Source organism: Gossypium arboreum, chromosome 5 (genome assembly GCF_025698485.1).
Source record: "Gossypium arboreum isolate Shixiya-1 chromosome 5, ASM2569848v2, whole genome shotgun sequence".
Lineage (NCBI taxonomy): Eukaryota > Viridiplantae > Streptophyta > Magnoliopsida > Malvales > Malvaceae > Gossypium > Gossypium arboreum.
In genome coordinates, this window is record NC_069074.1 from 7,821,219 (window position 1) to 7,838,954 (window position 17,736).

The following is a 17,736-nucleotide window of genomic DNA, read 5'->3' on the forward strand; positions in this document are numbered from 1 at the left end:
CCAGATAAACTTGTGGTCTGGACATACCTAAAAGCCAATTAAATATTGCTAAATAAATGGTGGGTTTGGATGTTATTTCTGGTTTTCCTTCAATCATGAGGATCAATGTGCCGTGGTCATAAACCATAACCATATAAAATTTTATGCCCAGCTCGATAAAGGAATATTGCATGTCTTAATTATTATTTTTTATTTTCCTTTTGTTTTGTTTTCATCTTGCAATGATCAATTTGCTGGTTCTCTTGACTGCTTAATGAATCACGAAGTATTTTTCTTTCAACTTTAATTAAAAATATAAAATATGGATATTAACTTTATTAATATTTTTTACTAACAATCATGAGTTTTAATTCTTTATAACAGTCCTACTTATGTGACGGTTATAGTAAAATACATGATCATATTTAGATGTTATGAATAAAATGATTTAATTTTTATATGTAATTTTTACCTTATAAAAATAAAATAATATTTAAATTAATATATTCCAATATATTCATGTTTATTAATAAAAATTTTAAAAGAATGATCATGAAGAAACGGGAAGAATCGAAGGTGGAATGTGTGGAAGGATACATGCAAATACATACAAAAAGTGTCTAAATTCATCTTTCTACATCTCATGTTTTAAGTAGATAAAAATATTATTAATATATATTTTATGGAAATAACATCTTATCTAAATTTTATTACTTTTATTTTATTTATCAATATTATTTTTATTTGATAAAATATAATTAATTAGACATGAATATTTATTTTAAAATTTGAAACAAGGATTCTATAATTATAATGAAAACTATAATGAAATATAGAAGTTGGATATTTTCAATTAGATTGATTAAAAGATCATCAAAAGGGTCATTTAACAGTACAAGATAAGCAATTTCTGTTGATAATAAAATTACTAAATGCCAAAATGTTTCTATAAATTTTACAAATCATTTAACAAGACAAATGAATCTTTCAAATTACAATATATTATTTGTATTTTTTATAAAGTGCTGACATAATTAATATTAATGTATAAATAATGGACCGACCAAGGCATGCCAATTTGCATTTTCTCAAACGTTAACCTCATAATTTCATCATCTACCATATTTTATAATTATAACTCAATTATTCCCTTTCTAAAAAAATTTAATAATAACTTATCACTTCTCAGCTACTTATTTTTCCCGTTGCTTTGGTTTTTCTCGTGGCTTAATCTTTGAGGTTGCTTTCTAAAATTTGGATTGTGGCTAGAAAGATACCACGTGTCAACATTTCAAGTCTCTCTCTTCTATTGAAGGTTAATAAACAGTGACCCGTAGGGACGGATGGACGGTGCCGTTTTTTTTTTTCTTTCTTCTTTTTAAAACCCTGCCAGCTAACCCTTTCATAATTGTTTTTAAAGGTAAACGATCATTACAATCAATCCATTAAAAGGTCATCAACTACACAGCAGTACTACCAGCTGAAAATAGAGGCCATTAAACGTAGTATCACATTTCGATTAGCCTCAACTTCAACCCGAGCATGATAGTACATGGGCTCTAAACTTTATGTTCAAATGCCTAAAGTTCGCTCGTAAGAGCGTTAAGTTCGGTTCCAGAAGATTAATTACTTGTAAACTTGTTCGGTTGCAAATTCATATTAAACTTGAGAAAATGACTTATTTAGACAATTTTTTTTCTTAAACATTTGAATTGGATATTTAAATACCGTTAACTTTAAAAAATAAAATATAATTCCGATTATTTAAATAAGATCCGTGTCTCATGATTTATTTATAAATAACATGCACATCTACATGTCATAACCTCAGTTTAAAAATACTGATCTACAACTAACTTGTATGGGTTTAAACCAATTACCAATCAACTTTGGTCATTCTACATAAATATTAAAAATGATTAATTAATTTTTATATATGATACAAATAGGAATTTGTTACATATACTACGATGAATATACTATAATACATGATAATCAACATTTGAGTGCTTGATTTTACGTCTCTTATAAGCTCCATTTCCAGAACCAGGACGCCAACTCCAACCTAGCCATAACCAAAAATGCTAATTACTCTTCATTGATTCATCATCTTCATCCTCATCATCCTCGTATTCTTCCTCTGCTTGCTCTTCCCTTATTGTTTCTAATTTCGGGGTATTGGAAGGCCTCAACGGGAAATCGATGAGGGATGGAGGGGGAGCCTCAATCCAAGGCTCCATCATGCAACTCTGCTCTCTAGCCATCCTTGATCAATCAAAATTTTCAAAACAACTACACGGAACTGGAATACTGAAATTCAAGATTCTCTTTTTTCTCTTCTACCAATGGCATCAACTGGGAAAGAGGGGAGCTAGCTAGCTAAAGGTTTAGACAACACGATTCACAATGGCAATTGCAGGTTTTGTTTTGAGTTTTGCACAGAAAGATTTGCTGAAAATGTTCGGGATTATATACTGAAAGCATGTAGGAGATGGTCATAGAAGATAATTAATTGTCGGCAAGGACCTCACCCACGTGGACGCTAATAAAGTGAGGAGACAACTTACGTTTTGAGAAAGGAGATATTTTTTCTCAAACGTATCATAAATTTGTCAGTCAGGCTCCATTATTGGAACCTAAGTTGTTCAACGAGATCCTTAGAATCTAAAGACCAATCTAAGCTAAGCAACAAAAGTTGTCCAATGTTGGTGCCGGGTAATATACATGGCACCTCCAACAGAATCCGCGTCAGGGAAATATCAACCATGAAAATGACAGTACAATGGGGTGAAACGGTGCACCAAAACAAGCCACGCTGTAGGGGAAACCAAAGCCCGGCGCCAAGTGGCAGTAGAAGGAATCTAAACAAGTAATAACACCACCCCTTTCCCTTTCCTTCAAAAAGTGAACTTTGTTTGTCATTAAAGCAATGACAAAAAAGATCTACACATTTAGATGCCTATCTACAGAAAGGGGAAAGGGGATAGGGAAAGACTTTTAAGAATAGATATAGTGAGAAATATTCAGCTAATAATCCAACAAAGTGCAAATCGCAAAAGCCTTAACCAGTTAAAGAATGAATGGTCATAAACAATTGATTGCAGTTATTCCCAAAGACAACAGATTAGTTAGCTAAAGGAAATCTTCGGATCCAAGTTAATGCTGCTAAGCCATCTGAACGGCCCACAATACAAAAACAAACATACAAGGAAAGGTGGTAGAAAGGGAGTTATTCCATGGGCAAATTCAACATAAGATCCTACAAGGTTCAATACCTTAACCAGTTTCATCATGTCAATGGACATCAACATACAAAAAGCATCATTCTCCTGTTTTAAAGAAGAATCATACAATCATGAGAGTCTGCTAAGTCGGAATCAAGTAACAGGAACAGTTCATATCATCTTACCTATAATAAGCACTATACGATTAAATTATAAAACCATGCTAAAATGAACCACCTTAAACTCTGAAGAAAAGACAACACCCCTGTCCTTTAAAAGTGAACTTCATTGTTTTGACATTATAACGATGACAAAGAAAGATCCACACATTTAGAAGCTACCTATGGAAAGTGGAAAGAGGAACACACAGAGATATATTCAGCTAAAAACCCATCTAAGTGCAAAAAGCCTTGTGTGTGTCCTGACACCAAGTGCTTAGATATCCAACAGAGATCCAGGTCCAAGTAAAAGATAACACGCATTCTGAATCACTCAGAACACAAACACACAGGGAACGGCAGGCAGAAAGGGAGTTTGTTCTATGGGGAAAGTTAACCAAAGATCCTACTCTATCCCAAGGCTTTCACCTATTTTCAAGTCATTGAATATCTATTTAAAAATACCACCATTCTCCTATTAAAGCAGCAACATACATATCAATTTATGGTCATACAATCACGAGTCTGATTAAGCACGAATTGAGCAACAGTATCGTTCTTCCAATAACAAGCACTATACAATTAAACTACAATCTCAAGCCATAATGAAATACCTTAAACTCTGAAGTTAATAATTCTTTGGAAAAAAACTTATAACTCGTTACATGAAAGCTTGAGGCAGAAAACACCTTATGCACAATGCTGCAAAACACCTTATGCACAATGCTGCAATTGTAATTCAATTCAAGAGTAACAGAATAAATAGAAAGCTAAGAAGGAAGCAACTCGAAACAAATGAGCCTAATTCTCAATTAAGCAATAACACAAGAGAGAGACTTTCCTTGGACATACATGTATCCATATGCTAGTATACTGAATGCATCCATCACACCTTCTACATGCAACATGAATCAAGAAAAATCATATGAAAATTAAAAACAAATGCATAAAAAGTTTAACAATGAAGCAGGATTTTGGCAAAGCGCTACAAGTGCAATAGCTACCCATAATATCAGAAAAGAATGGGCTAATCTTAAACTTTAATGAAAAAACTATGCTGCAAAGCGACAGCAGAAAAAGTATGCATTACGCACCATCATCACAAGATGCTTGTTCTATGTTCTACAATCAAACGCACCATCATCACAAGATGCTTGTTCTATGTTCTACAATCAAATCTAGCCAACTGATCCAACAGGTTAAGCATTCATTGGTCACCACAAAACTGACCTCGAAGCATACCACGCAAAACACAATTCTTAGCCAAAACAGCCAAAACCAACCATTCAAAGACATCTCAATATGAAAATATGAGCTTAGGAATATGACACATTATTTGACCAGCAGACCGATCTGATTGACTTCCTTCAACATTTAACAACTAAAACTCAAGAAATATGGAACATTTTCCATTCATTTACTTGCATTTTCGATTCACTTCACCAAACGACGGGTTTTCCATTCATGTCTTACTTACCAAGCACAAGACTAGCATTTTAAATAATCAATATAAGAACCAAAAATAAAATGAAACAAAACAATATAAAGAATCCATAATAGTTAAAATCATCTAAATTAAACTTTAAAACAGCCTCTGAATTAAATATAAGCAAATTGTTCAAAATCCTTATATTGAACATTTTTCTAAAAGAGGCAAGCATGAGGATAGACGTAAAAAACGAGAAGAACAAGCTTTCTCACTCCAAAGGAACATCAACATCTCCATCATCGATCTCCTGCTGCAGATCCTTAGGGTCTTTTCCATCAACAGTACACCCAACGGAGACGCACGTTCCCAAAATCTCCTTCACTGTCCCTCTCAAATCCTTAGCCATCGACCTCGGCCTCATTACCTTAGCAATTTCGATGACGTCGTCGAGGTTAATGTTCCCGTTGTGCTTGATGTTCTTGGTCTTTTTCCTATCCCTCTCTGGCTCCTTTAACGCCTTGATTACAAGAGCCGCCGCCGACGGGACCACAGCGACTTTCGCCTGACGGTTCTGGACGGTGAGTTTGACAGTTACGCGGAGACCCTTCCATTCTTTGGCAGTTTCTTTGGCGATGTCTTCACCGATCTTTTTGGGAGAGAGACCCAACGGACCAATCTTTGGAGCGAGAGAACTGGCTGCTCCGACCTCACCACCGGTGACGCGGACGAAGACGTCGACGACTTGGGTTGGGTCGAATTTAGGCGGCATTGTTTGGCTTCTTCTTTGATGGAGGAGAAATCGTGTGCTAGGGTTTCCAGAGATGAAAGACTGAAAGTTGAGATAATATATCTAGGGTTTTTCCGGTTTAATGTCCGATTTAACCTTTAATTAAGTTAGGAAACACGAGAACTGTAGATGGGTGCTTTCGTAATTTCAACAAATATAATACCAACTCATGTTTTGATTACCAAAAAAGGGAGGTAAGGATGGGGAGGGAGGTTTTGTGAAATTTGTTAAGCATGGTTGTATTCATCGGTAAAAAGTTAAATTTTTAAAATGTGAATTTGGATGAGTATTGGGTGCGATATGATACATTTAATTTATTTTTATCTTATATTAAAGTATCGTTATAATATTTAATTTATCGTTATTATTGTCTTTTATACCAACTATAAATAAATGCATCCTCCATTCAAACTCACTCTCAAGATAATTTTTAGTTCAAATCTCTTCTACGGAGAAACAAATTATGTTTAAAGTTAGATTTTACTCAATTTAAAATTTAATTGAAGTTTAATGTTATTATTGTATACTAAAAGGCTTTAAAAAAATCTAATAATATAGTAATGAGTGACAAATTTTTTAAGGAACAAATAATATTTAAGGTAGAGTTTTGTTATAGTGAAATTCTGTAGAATTTTTAGGTCAATTATTAAATTATGTTTAGAGTTAAGATTTCACTCAATTTAGAATTTAATTGAAGTTTAATGTCATTATTGTATACTAAAAGGCTTTAAAAAACTCTAATAATATAGTAATGAGTGACAAATTTTTTTAAGGGAACAAATAATATTTAAGGTGGAGTTTTATTATAGTGAAATTCTATAGGAATCTTTTTAGATCAATTATTGTAGTTAAGAAGCATAAATAGGAAGATTGTAGTTGTTTGATAGAGCCACATTAGAGATTAAAAAACTGTGTTCGTGATTAAAAAATTGTTAAATCAATTAGGGAATCCGTTATTTTTATCTAAAAATCAATCAATTTATCTCATTTGATGTTGAAACCAATTGAATTGGTTGAAAACTAAATTCACATTTTTCAATCAAAATCTTATGTAACATGATTATTGATGAATCGATGTTTCTTTATATCTTTTTTATTTAATTTTAAAAGGATTCTATGTGATTCCACTATAATAAATCTGTTTATGGATGTCATCGAGGAAATAAATTCAAGTGGGTTGAAGAAATTTTGGCAGTGGGAATCAATGTAGAACTTCATATGAAAGAGAGGTTTGCAAGCAATAAAAGCCAAGCTTGGTACAAGTGAACCAAAAGCAAACGTTTGAACAAGAGATAGCTTTTAATAAGCTTGGTGCAAATGACTAGGAGCCAATATTTCGACCAATATATTGTTGCTCTCATAATGGTAAGAGTGTTACTGCAAACCTGAAATAACAAATGTGCAAAACTTCAAGTGAATTAGTTTTCATGCTCGAGCAAACGGTATAGTTTAAAGCCGAGCAAAAAGTCTGACATCACTAAGAAAGCTTATTTCCCAGAAGGCAATGGCCTATCTCGATGCCAGACATTATTAATTTAAAGACGATCTTCATTAAGCTGGAAAAATGGTCGGTGACTAAAGAATGGAATGACACGGGCAACAAGTTGGGGTGGCGACTGACTACTCAACGATCAAATAGTTAATTATACCATAGAGCTCCCAAAGAAACTCTAACCTTTTAATCCTAGTCCTATTATTCAAGAGCTATTAAAGATTCGAAGACTGAAAACCTTCAAAACGATGAGGAAGTGACACAGTTGGAAACACTCGTCGATCTAACAATGGATTGCCAACAATTAGATTAAGGATTCACAAATCTCAAAGGCTACGTCCAAGTGAAGTTAGTCCAGAAACGAAGAAATAAAGTTGACACAAGTGAGGAGGAGATTGAGGTAAGTCCAAGGGACCTTTCATGGCTTGAAGTAACGTCAGGAGAAGGTTTTAAGAACAAGAAGATAATGACTAAAATGGGAGAAAATATACAACACCATGAGAAAGGAGCACTAAAAGAGGAGAGAAAATTAATATCAAAATGTAAATCACTTTTCATATTAATTATCGGTTCATTAAAAACTTGTATTTCATGGAAAATTATTTATGAAAAATATTTTATGCATTTTCTTATATTTGTTTGATGGAAAATGGAAAACACCTCGATTAAGAAAAATAAGCTCATTTTTATTTTGTAAATTATATTAATTTTTAAAGAATTTAAATCATTTTCTAGAAAATAATTTATTTTATTTTTATATAAAAATAATTTGAATCTAGCCTAATATCATTATATTAATAATATTCTTTATTTTTATTTTTAAATATTTAAATATCGATATCAAATATTATAATGTTAAATATTTTAATGATATATATTTAATTATTTATATTTAATAGTACAATTAGTTATTTTAATGAATTGTTTAATATTATGATTTTATTTAAATAATAAAATTTGACAACAATAAATTTAAGTTTTATTTATTATTCTGAAAAATATTTATATTAATATTTTAATAATAAATATATATTACAATTTATAAGTATTTAATAATAAATGTTTTACGGTATAAAATATAATTATTTTAATTATATCAATATAAGTATTAGTTTAGATTATTCTCAACTTTAGTTACTCCTTTTAACTCTAATGTATTACTATTTGCACTCGTAAATGTTATATATGTATTCGTTTAAATTCTCATTGTAAACTTAAAAGAAAAACAAAATCTAAATTACTATCTTAGAAAAATGTAATACGATGTGTCAAATTACACGAATAACGATTCAAATACTCAGATAATCAGATCTACGATCTACCTAGAACTTGCCATAGATGGGGCCCAATCGCCTGCGCCTCGTTGTTACGAACATTTTCTTCGACTCACCAACCAGTCAATCCCCCGCCAAAAGAGGAAAAAAAAAAAAAAAAAAGGAAGAGGGCCAAAGAGAAACTAACCAAAACAAAACAGCAGCAAAACGACTGGTAGGCAGCAGTAGAGTTGAAAGCGCTATCGTACTAGTGGTAGTTTTCTTGACTAAAATAAACTCTTTCTCTCGTAATCTTTTTCCCCAAATCCTAAAGCCCTAGACTCCTTTAGTTTCATTTATTTTGGCAGGGTAAACCAAATCATAATGTCGTACGATTCTAGCTCATCTTCGTCTTTCTCTGATGGCTTCGCTGACCCTAATTCTGATCCCAAACTGGTCGATGAACGATTCGATTTCTTGACATTGAATGAACCGACCGAATTAGAACGTAATCATCGTGGAAACGGGAACGAAATCGCCGATGGATTGTTGAATCCCGATAGAAACGACAACGGCGCTGAAGATGACGATCGATTGCGGGTGGAGGATCAGGAAACTTTCGGCGACGAAGTGCCTTCGAGTCCAAGCAGTAGCGGATATGCTGGTGGGAGAGGGAGTAGCAGCGCCACTAGCCCGTCGAGGATCGATGAAGCGAGTGAAATTGACGATAATGAGATTCAGGAACTGAGGAATGATGGTTCCCTTGAAGGAGTCTCCGATTCCCAGGCTTCCTCCTGGGTTACCAGTAAACGCCACGTCGATGAGGTTAGCCATTTCATTTAGGTTTAGCTTGTTCTTAGTTATCGCAAATCTTCATTCATTGTCGTGCGTATAAATTAACTGAATTCCGTTAGGAATATTTATGAAGTTCTGATTTTCCGATAACAATTTTACCGTTTTAATATTAGGATTATTTGCCTTTCATGGGCATCACTCACTTGAAAAGAAAAAAAAAAGTTATTTTAAATTCTTCCCATATCGTGTCACGTTGGATTTATAATGGAAGTACAGGATGATGCTTCAATATCTTGGAGAAAGAGGAAGAAGCACTTCTTTATTTTGAGTAATTCTGGCAAACCAATATATTCCAGGTTTGTCACTAGTTCCTCAAAATGCCAGCAATCTAAGGTGCATTGTGGAAATTTAACATGAACTACTTGCTTATATGTATCCTATTTTGTATATTTGACTTCTAGATACGGGGATGAGCACAAGCTAGCTGGGTTTTCGGCAACACTACAAGCCATTATTTCCTTCGTGGAGAATGGGTACTTGGCTGCATTTAGCTTACTTGGTTTTTAGTGGAGATTCGTGCTGTATCGAATGCAATTATTTGGGTTACTTTCTCCATTTTATTTCAGTCTTTGGAAGAATTTAACTATTTCATTCATTGCTTTTCAGGGGAGATCGTGTCAAATTGGTCAAGGCTGGGAAACACCAGGTATTGTTATATTTCCTATTTCTCTATACGATACGAAAGTTATCCCTTTTTTTTTTTTTTTTTAAGTTTTTAGCTCCACAATAAGTTTTTATTACATTTCTTTCATTTGAACTAGTGATAGAGCTTTTAAGTAGATCTTTGAATTTTCTTTTCGCATACTGAATACTTCAGAAATAAACATTGAGAAGCTGCAATCTAATCTGATTATTTTAGTTCATTAGGTGTGGTGGAAATCTTCAAAATTATTATTGTTGGTAGTTGGAAAGGCGCGTTAATGTTAAGTATTTGTTTTTTTAAAATAAAAGTGACTGATGTGATAGCAGAATGTTTGGTGCTAGTTTAAAATAGGCACGTTTACATGAAAAATTTCCCTATTGACCTCATCAATAAAGCTTAGCTTTTTACAAACTGCCACTAATTTCTTATTACTTTAACTCTGACGGAATCCAGCTTATTTTTTGATCAATTGAATAAGATCTGCAATGACATATTTGTTTGTTTAGATGGTCTTTCTTGTGAAGGGACCAATCTATTTAGTTTGCATCAGCTGCACAGAGGAGCCCTTTGAATCATTAAAAGGACAATTGGAGCTTATTTACGGTCAGGTATCTCCTCCCTTGCAAATCTCTACTTCTAGACAGATGAATTTGGTTGCCACTGCCTATTCGAGCCTTGCAAATTTCCCATTATCATTTTTGACCCCTTTTTATATTATTTGCTTGTGGAGTAACCCAAAAGTACTTATTACTGTAACGTTTGCTTGCTTATGAAATGGTTGCAGATGATACTTATCTTAACAAAGTCAATAAATAGGTGCTTTGAGAAGAATCCGAAGTTTGATATGACACCTTTGCTTGGAGGAACAGATGTTGTTTTCTCTTCTCTCATCCACTTGTTCAGTTGGTGCGTTTTATTGGGTTTTTTCTTGCATGTCTAATAATGTTGGATTTTCCTCAATTCACCCCACCCCTTTGTTTTCCCTTCCCTCATCCACTCCATCAGTTGGGGCATTTCATTGGGGTTTTCTTGCATGTCTAATGATGTTATATCTCCTCTTCTCACCCTCTCTGCTAACTCCTTTCTTTTGCTTTCTTGCTTAACCCTTGAAAATGAACTACTTGATTTTTTACTTATTTTATGTCAATTGCTAGATTCTTGGTTCTGGTTGTTTTAACAATTTGTCACATTTTCCTGGTAGAATATCATGGCTCTGCATTCAGAACAAGGATAATATGTATTTGCTTTTTCACATTTTTGTTACTTCTATTAATTACATGTGAGTCACTATATTCTTCCTTTCATATTTTACCTGAATGGTACCTCCTAAATCTTTTTTTTCCCATCTTTCAGGAACCCAGCTACATTTCTTCACGCATACACTTGTCTTCCGCTTGCTTTTGCAACAAGGCAAGCTGCAGGTGCTATATTGCAAGATGTTGCTGATTCTGGGGTTCTATTTGCAATACTAATGTGTAAACACAAGGTAAAATTCTCTCATTCTCTTTTTTTTCTTCCTTTCCCCTGAAATGGTTTAACTCCAAAAAATAATACTTTTACTGCTCGGCTTATTTTAATAAACTGAAGGTCAATTTCAGGTTATCAGTCTTGTTGGTGCACAAAAAGCCTCTCTTCATCCTGACGATATGTTGCTACTTTCAAATTTTGTGTTATCATCAGAGTCATTTAGGTACATAGAAATAACATTAGTAGTTCATTTAATCCTTGTTTTATTTGGTCAAATCTAAAGCATGAAAATGTGGGATATGATTGTTCTGTTCTGGTACCTTCCTTTGCAATGTCCTCCTTAGTAGGGTAGTGGGAAGCAGTAATGGTGACCCTTTTGGCTTGGATGGTTAGTTGGTTTATGTGGATTTCTAGCCAAACATTGTTTGGCAAATGCACAACCTCATTACCGTTGCATCTTAACTGAAGGGTCTCCCTAACATGTTTGCTAGTTCTTTTGTTGTTTTGTGGTCATGTTAAAGGTTCTTAACAGCCCAATATTACAATTGATAGGCAGGAATGAATATCTTGATAATTGTGAACTTAAAACAATCGAGTCCTGATTCTTTGCATTGTCCTCTCTTCATTTCTTCTATTCTCTTTTTCTTTCTCTTCTGTAAAGACGTAGCTGACTTAGTATTGTAATTGTATTGATGATTGCACAGGCCTTTTGTTCTTATGAGATCTACATGGTTTATGCAGGACAGCAGAATCATTTTCACCAATTTGTTTACCAAGATATAATCCTATGGCATTTTTGTATGCTTATGTGCATTTTTTTGATGTGAGTGATGCTTTCAGACATATTAGTTTTATGTAAATTCTACGTCATGCAATTCTATCATCTTTTTGCTCTATGTTGGTCATGCCTACAGCACTGGGTAACAAACGACTTTCATGTGACAGGTCAATACATACTTGATGTTGCTTACTACTAGTTCAGATGCTTTCTATCACCTTAAAGATTGCAGGTAAGTGTTCCTAATATGATCATGATATAGTGAACTTTAGGTATAACATTCTCAATTTCTACACCAATTGATTGCATATCTTTAGGCTGACCTATTTCCATCTTCAAGATGGAAATATAGCCATATCAAGTCATCCCTATGCCTTACTGGGGAAGTACAGATCAGCTCTGTACGTATCATTTTCTCCTGTTCTAGACCATCAAGAAGTTTGACTGAAATTTTATAGGATTCGCATAGAAGTGGTTCTCTTGAAGTCCAATGTTCTATGTGAAGTTCAAAGGTCAATGATAGATGGTGGAATGCGTGTTGAGGATTTGCCAGTTGGTCCATTGCCTCGATCTGGATCATCTCCTCATCTTGGCCAGCAAACACTTACATCAGAATCTCCTGAGAGGCCTAGGGAACCGTTTATTGGCATTGGTGGCCCTGCTGGACTTTGGCATTTCATTTATCGTAGTATATACCTGGATCAATATGTGTCCTCTGAGTTCTCACCACCACTTAACAGTCTCCAGCAGCAGAAAAGGTAAAAGTCTGAATCTTGTAACAACTCAATCGGAACTACTTTCAAACTGAGTGCATAGTCATTATGGTTAGTAGGATAATTGGTTCTTTCGTGCAGATTATATAGAGCTTACCAGAGAGTGTATGCTTCCATGCATGATAAAGGAATTGGACCCCATAAAACTCAGTTCAGAAGAGATGAAAACTATGGTAATTCTCTCTTCCTTTCTCTAACATTAATTATAACTATTTAGAGAAAAAGTTAACTTCGTTACATTTTTGTTTTCAATTTGCTGTTTGAATGTCTTTTCTGCAATTGGGATTTTTGCTTTCTTAATGTTCTCTGGTTAGTGGGCGACAGTTGCTCAACTCCACAAGCTTTTGTTTTACAGCCTTCATAGATTAATATATTACATTTTTCTGTCAGTTTTACTCTGCTGGGTCACACAGGATTTTGAATTCTATGCGGCATTTGATCCACTTGCAGACAAGGTTTGTTTTAGAATATATATCTTAGTCATTTATTGCGTCCAAAGTTCAAATCCTGACTTAAATACACACTAAATAATTTCCTATAAAGAAGTTTTGATGATTCATTTATGTTATATGCAGGCTCTAGCCATAAAGACTTGCAACCGAGTTTGTCAATGGGTAAAAGATGTGGAAAATGAGATTTTTTTGCAGGGAGCAAGCCCCTTTTCATGGTGATAACAAACAAGTCAATCATTTAATGCAGAATGTATTCTAGTTTTGTTTGTTTGCACGATCATAGTAGTTTTTTGCCCTCCTACGTTCATGATACCTATAGGTAGCTAGCAAATGTATCATTCACCTTTTGAAGACTTTTTTCCCTTTTCATCAATACCATAAAACTTTTAAGTGCTAGGAAGATGCTACATTATTCGGTACCTTACTTTGTTCGAAGTGAGGCATATTTTGTATTATTCCGGTATGGATGATAAATAAAGGTGACAAAAGTAGCTTTTTACTTGACCATTATTGTAGGACAACTTTGTTATAGTACTTTGTCATGTTTGAGCCATTCTTTATTTTCTGTTCCTCTGTAATTTTTTTGCTCTGCATCTTTCTCGTGGAAATCGTAAGGGTGTGCCATCTTCAGTCATGTAAAAATTTAAGAATGCTTCAACGGATGTTAGCACTTCTGCATCACAGTTATTGCATCATTATTGTTGAGGTGAGCTTGGGAGCATGTGAACCAAATGCCTGGGTTTTGGACGAGGCTGAAGTCTTGCAGGAATCCATCATCTAACAGATGTAGGTAAAATTGGGAGTTACGCCTTACGTTTCCTGCTACTTATCTATGTACCTAGTCTAAGTGGGTTTGACTTACACTTCCGAATGTGGCTAGGAATTGAAATCATAATATCTGGGGTTGGTTTTAAAAGGTGAACTACGCCTTGTACCTGAAGTTAATAAAGACAGCTGGTGAATGGTCAGAGAGATGTAAAAGGTTCCTTCATGGAGGAGGTGGACATAAAACCAGAGACGTTTTTAGTGAAGCAATGGTCATTCTATCAATTGAATTTATTGAAGGTCAGTAAAGTAAATACCTACTTTCTGCTACAATTCAGAACTGCCTAATATTCTGTCTCTATACCTATAAATATTTTTACTATTTATCTCCTGGCCTGACCTTCTATGAGAAAATTGTCTCCATGCCTTGCATTGCATTTATTATTATGTGAGTTTTGGGCCTTTAGGCTTCGCTTCCCCGTTATGTTTGTTCATTTTGGAAAGAAAATGACCTAGGACGTGTTTGTCTTTTTTTTTTTTTAAGTTACAATTCCGAGAAGAATAAATTATTATAATTTATAAAGACTAAGCTAAATAAGTAATTTAATAACTATAATCAAAATAAATCTGAAGGAGAGAATTCATATATATCTACAAGTAACGCAACTAATCCACCTCTCTTCTGATGCAGTAAGAGAAATGAACTTCGAAAGAAAATCAAAGTTTTCTTCGCACTATGTTTTGTGCTTCTTAAATTTTCTTGCATTACTTCATCGGAGCTTGCAGTAGGGTCTTGTACATCTCTCTCCCCTAAAAAAAAACAGCGAGACGAAGTGTACAAGACTGAGCGGCAAGAGCTGGCGCAGAGGAGCTGCCATAAGCTTCCTTTAGGAAGATCCAAACCACGCTCCGAAGTTCAAAAACCACCGTTAACTTTTAACGGGAAACCTTTGAGAGTCCCACTACTGTTCTACACTCTCGTGCAGACCTAAATTTGTTGAAGTAGTTGTATGAGCATTTATTGATGAAACCCAAAGTTTAATAAACCTCAGAAAAAAGAATAAACATAATGTAAGATGCAAAAGTTTTTTCGATTTTTATTTTTAATTTTCTTATGTGGATAAAAATGGTCGTTCTGGTTCGGTTATTTAGGGTTGTCAAAGATTTCCTCTTATATGAAACTCATTTCTTGTCAAACTCCGAGAAAATGGTTATCAATCTTTAGCAAATGAGTTATTTCAATCAAGAAGAAAAGACTCTGCCATGGCAGCTTGGACATCTCTAAAACAATGTCAGTCGATGTTTCAGTTGTCTTTTCCCTTTTTAATGTAGGAACGGTGAAATAGGTAACGGGTCGTGTAATTTCCCTATAGCTTATCCGATTACCAAGTCGAACGTAGAAATGTCATAATGTCATATTTGAGTGTCAAAGTAATTTTTGACTAAGTTCAATTATCTGTTTTGATTATATTTTAACCTCAATAACATGTTTTTAACATATTTTCAATGTACAACTTAAAACCGAATGAATTTTTTAGTAAAACTTTATTTTGAATATTATCAAAAGTCATTATAACATACGATATTTTGTAATGAACCTTATGATCATGTCATTAATTCTAAATTTATAAAATAACACAATTATCAACCTTTTACAAATAAGTCCATTAGATGATTTACTCTAAAATAGTTTATCTTCTCTACATATCATTATTATTATTAATATTTACCGATCAATTTATCAAATAAGACCTCCTTAATTCCTTTTATATCAATAACTGACTTAATGTTTCAATAAAACATTTGTATTTCCTTTACATGTTAGCAAAACCATCATTTGTAACAATTTCTTAATATTATAATTCTTCAATTATTTTCCTCTTCCCCTCTCCATTCCAATCATTTGTGTAAATGTGTTTATATGTATATATGAACATTTGATTTTGAGTATAGTATTCTTATAAACTCGAATTTAAGATCCACTTTTTATTTTTGAAACTAGACTCAATAAAAATTTTACCATAAAAATTCCAGAATTTTTAATTAAGTAAAATAATACAGTTTATTCTTCAAAACTTCCGTTGTTCTACCTCTAAGCAGCTTTGACATTTCTTCACTAAAAATCTATTTAGTACAAGTCTCATATTAAGTTACCCTTTGTTTCCCTTGAAAATAGACTCATTAAGATTTTATCCATACAAATTTCTTCTCCTAAATATTTTTTTTACATTTTATAATAATTTTTCAAAGTTAGAACGGAAGATGTAACACCCTCTAACCCTAAATCGTCGCCAGAACAGGATTACGAAGTATTACCAGATAATAGGATAATTTACTATTAATATTTAAATAATTATCGAATATATTATAATATAATCATAAGTTCATATAAAACTTTTGCTAATTGACTCTTTTGTTTCTTTTTTTTTTAGAAAAAATTCAATATAATCCCTTTATAAATATTTAACCTTCCCTACAAATTCAAATTGCAACCAATTCAAAACCAATATCACAATCCATACAATTTCATATTTAAATACACCTAAACATAGTTCAACATCAACTCAAGAATTTACTAAGTAAACATTCGCATATATTGTTTAATTAAATAAACTTCATTAATTCTATTTCAACTTGTTCCCACTATACCAAATATGTTATGATAATTCTATTTCCATTTCATTAAACCAAGTATCAAAAGATCATGTTAGTATTAATTATACCAAATATATCATATAAATTTTCATATTATTTCATTAGTTTAAATACCAAAATACCAAATACCATTTGTAATACCTCGAAAATCTTTACAAGAATATATTATCCTTGATATAATAAAATAAGGAAATAAAGTGATAAAAGGGAAGTTTTGAGTTATGGCAACATTGGGAAGTAAATTATGATATCTTGATTCAGAAAGGACTAAATTGTAAAAGTTAGAAAAGTTTTGTTGCCTAAGAGTAAATACTCAAGACTTAAAGGGTTAAAGTGTAAATATGAAAAGTTGAAGGACCAATAGTGTAAATATTTTAAGGGTAGAATGATCTAGAAACTAAGGAAAATGGATGAATTAGGACCAAATTGAATAAGTGAAGAACTATGAGGGACTAAATTACAATTTTACCAAATTAAATGATGACTCAAGGATGGAATTCTAAAAGATCATGAAGGGCAAAATGGTCAATTAGTAAGAGAGAGAATTCTAGAATGTAATGATTATGTTAATGATATTTTAAATTAATTAATTAGATAAATATTATTTTATTAATATTTTATGAGATATTTAATATTATTTTATTATTATTTATTTAGTATATAAGGAAAGAAAGATGAAGAATTATCATAATCTTTCCTTTCCATGCAAACTAACGTGAGAGAAAGAGAGGAAGAAAGAAAGTTTTACTTTCTTTACAATTTGGTCCTTTTACCAAAAATTCACCATTTTCACCCAAAAATCAAATGAATTTCCATAGCTACCAAGAGAGAAAAATGTTAAGGAGAACATGGGGAGTTAGAATATCAAGTTGGATTCAAGAAATAGAAGCTGGAGGAGAGAGAAAATTAAGTTAAAGATTGGTATCAAGAGAATAAGGGGATTTAGCCTAGACTGGTAATCCCGACAATACTCTATGAGTTTATATTGCAGGGGATTTAGCCTGGACTGGTAATCCCGCTGCAAGG

The 17,736-nt window shown here is 33.0% G+C and overlaps 2 protein-coding genes across 3 annotated transcripts; one reads left to right on the forward strand and one right to left on the reverse strand.

The window, feature by feature from the left end:
* Positions 1-4,855: 4,855 nt before the first annotated feature.
* LOC108453188 (60S ribosomal protein L12-3-like) lies at positions 4,856-5,647 on the reverse strand. The gene has a single exon (XM_017751145.2). The coding sequence runs from the start codon at positions 5,557-5,559 to the stop codon at positions 5,059-5,061; it is 501 nt and encodes a 166-aa protein (XP_017606634.1). The 5' UTR covers positions 5,560-5,647; the 3' UTR covers positions 4,856-5,058.
* A 2,735-nt stretch (positions 5,648-8,382) lies between these two features.
* On the forward strand, positions 8,383-13,819 carry LOC108453803 (vacuolar fusion protein MON1 homolog). Of its 2 annotated transcripts, none has more exons than XM_053028419.1 (15): positions 8,383-8,596; positions 8,673-9,147; positions 9,394-9,473; positions 9,579-9,650; positions 9,784-9,823; positions 10,327-10,428; positions 10,605-10,726; positions 11,174-11,306; positions 11,419-11,510; positions 12,029-12,110; positions 12,233-12,297; positions 12,524-12,823; positions 12,920-13,011; positions 13,229-13,293; positions 13,414-13,819. In XM_053028419.1, the coding sequence occupies exons 2-15, from the start codon at positions 8,707-8,709 to the stop codon at positions 13,507-13,509; spliced, it is 1,782 nt and encodes a 593-aa protein (XP_052884379.1). In that variant the 5' UTR covers positions 8,383-8,596; positions 8,673-8,706; the 3' UTR covers positions 13,510-13,819. The 2 variants fall into 2 exon arrangements, with proteins under 2 accessions (XP_052884379.1, XP_017607604.1); XM_017752115.2 differs by having other exon boundaries at positions 8,384-8,596; positions 8,691-9,147.
* Positions 13,820-17,736: the final 3,917 nt, after the last annotated feature.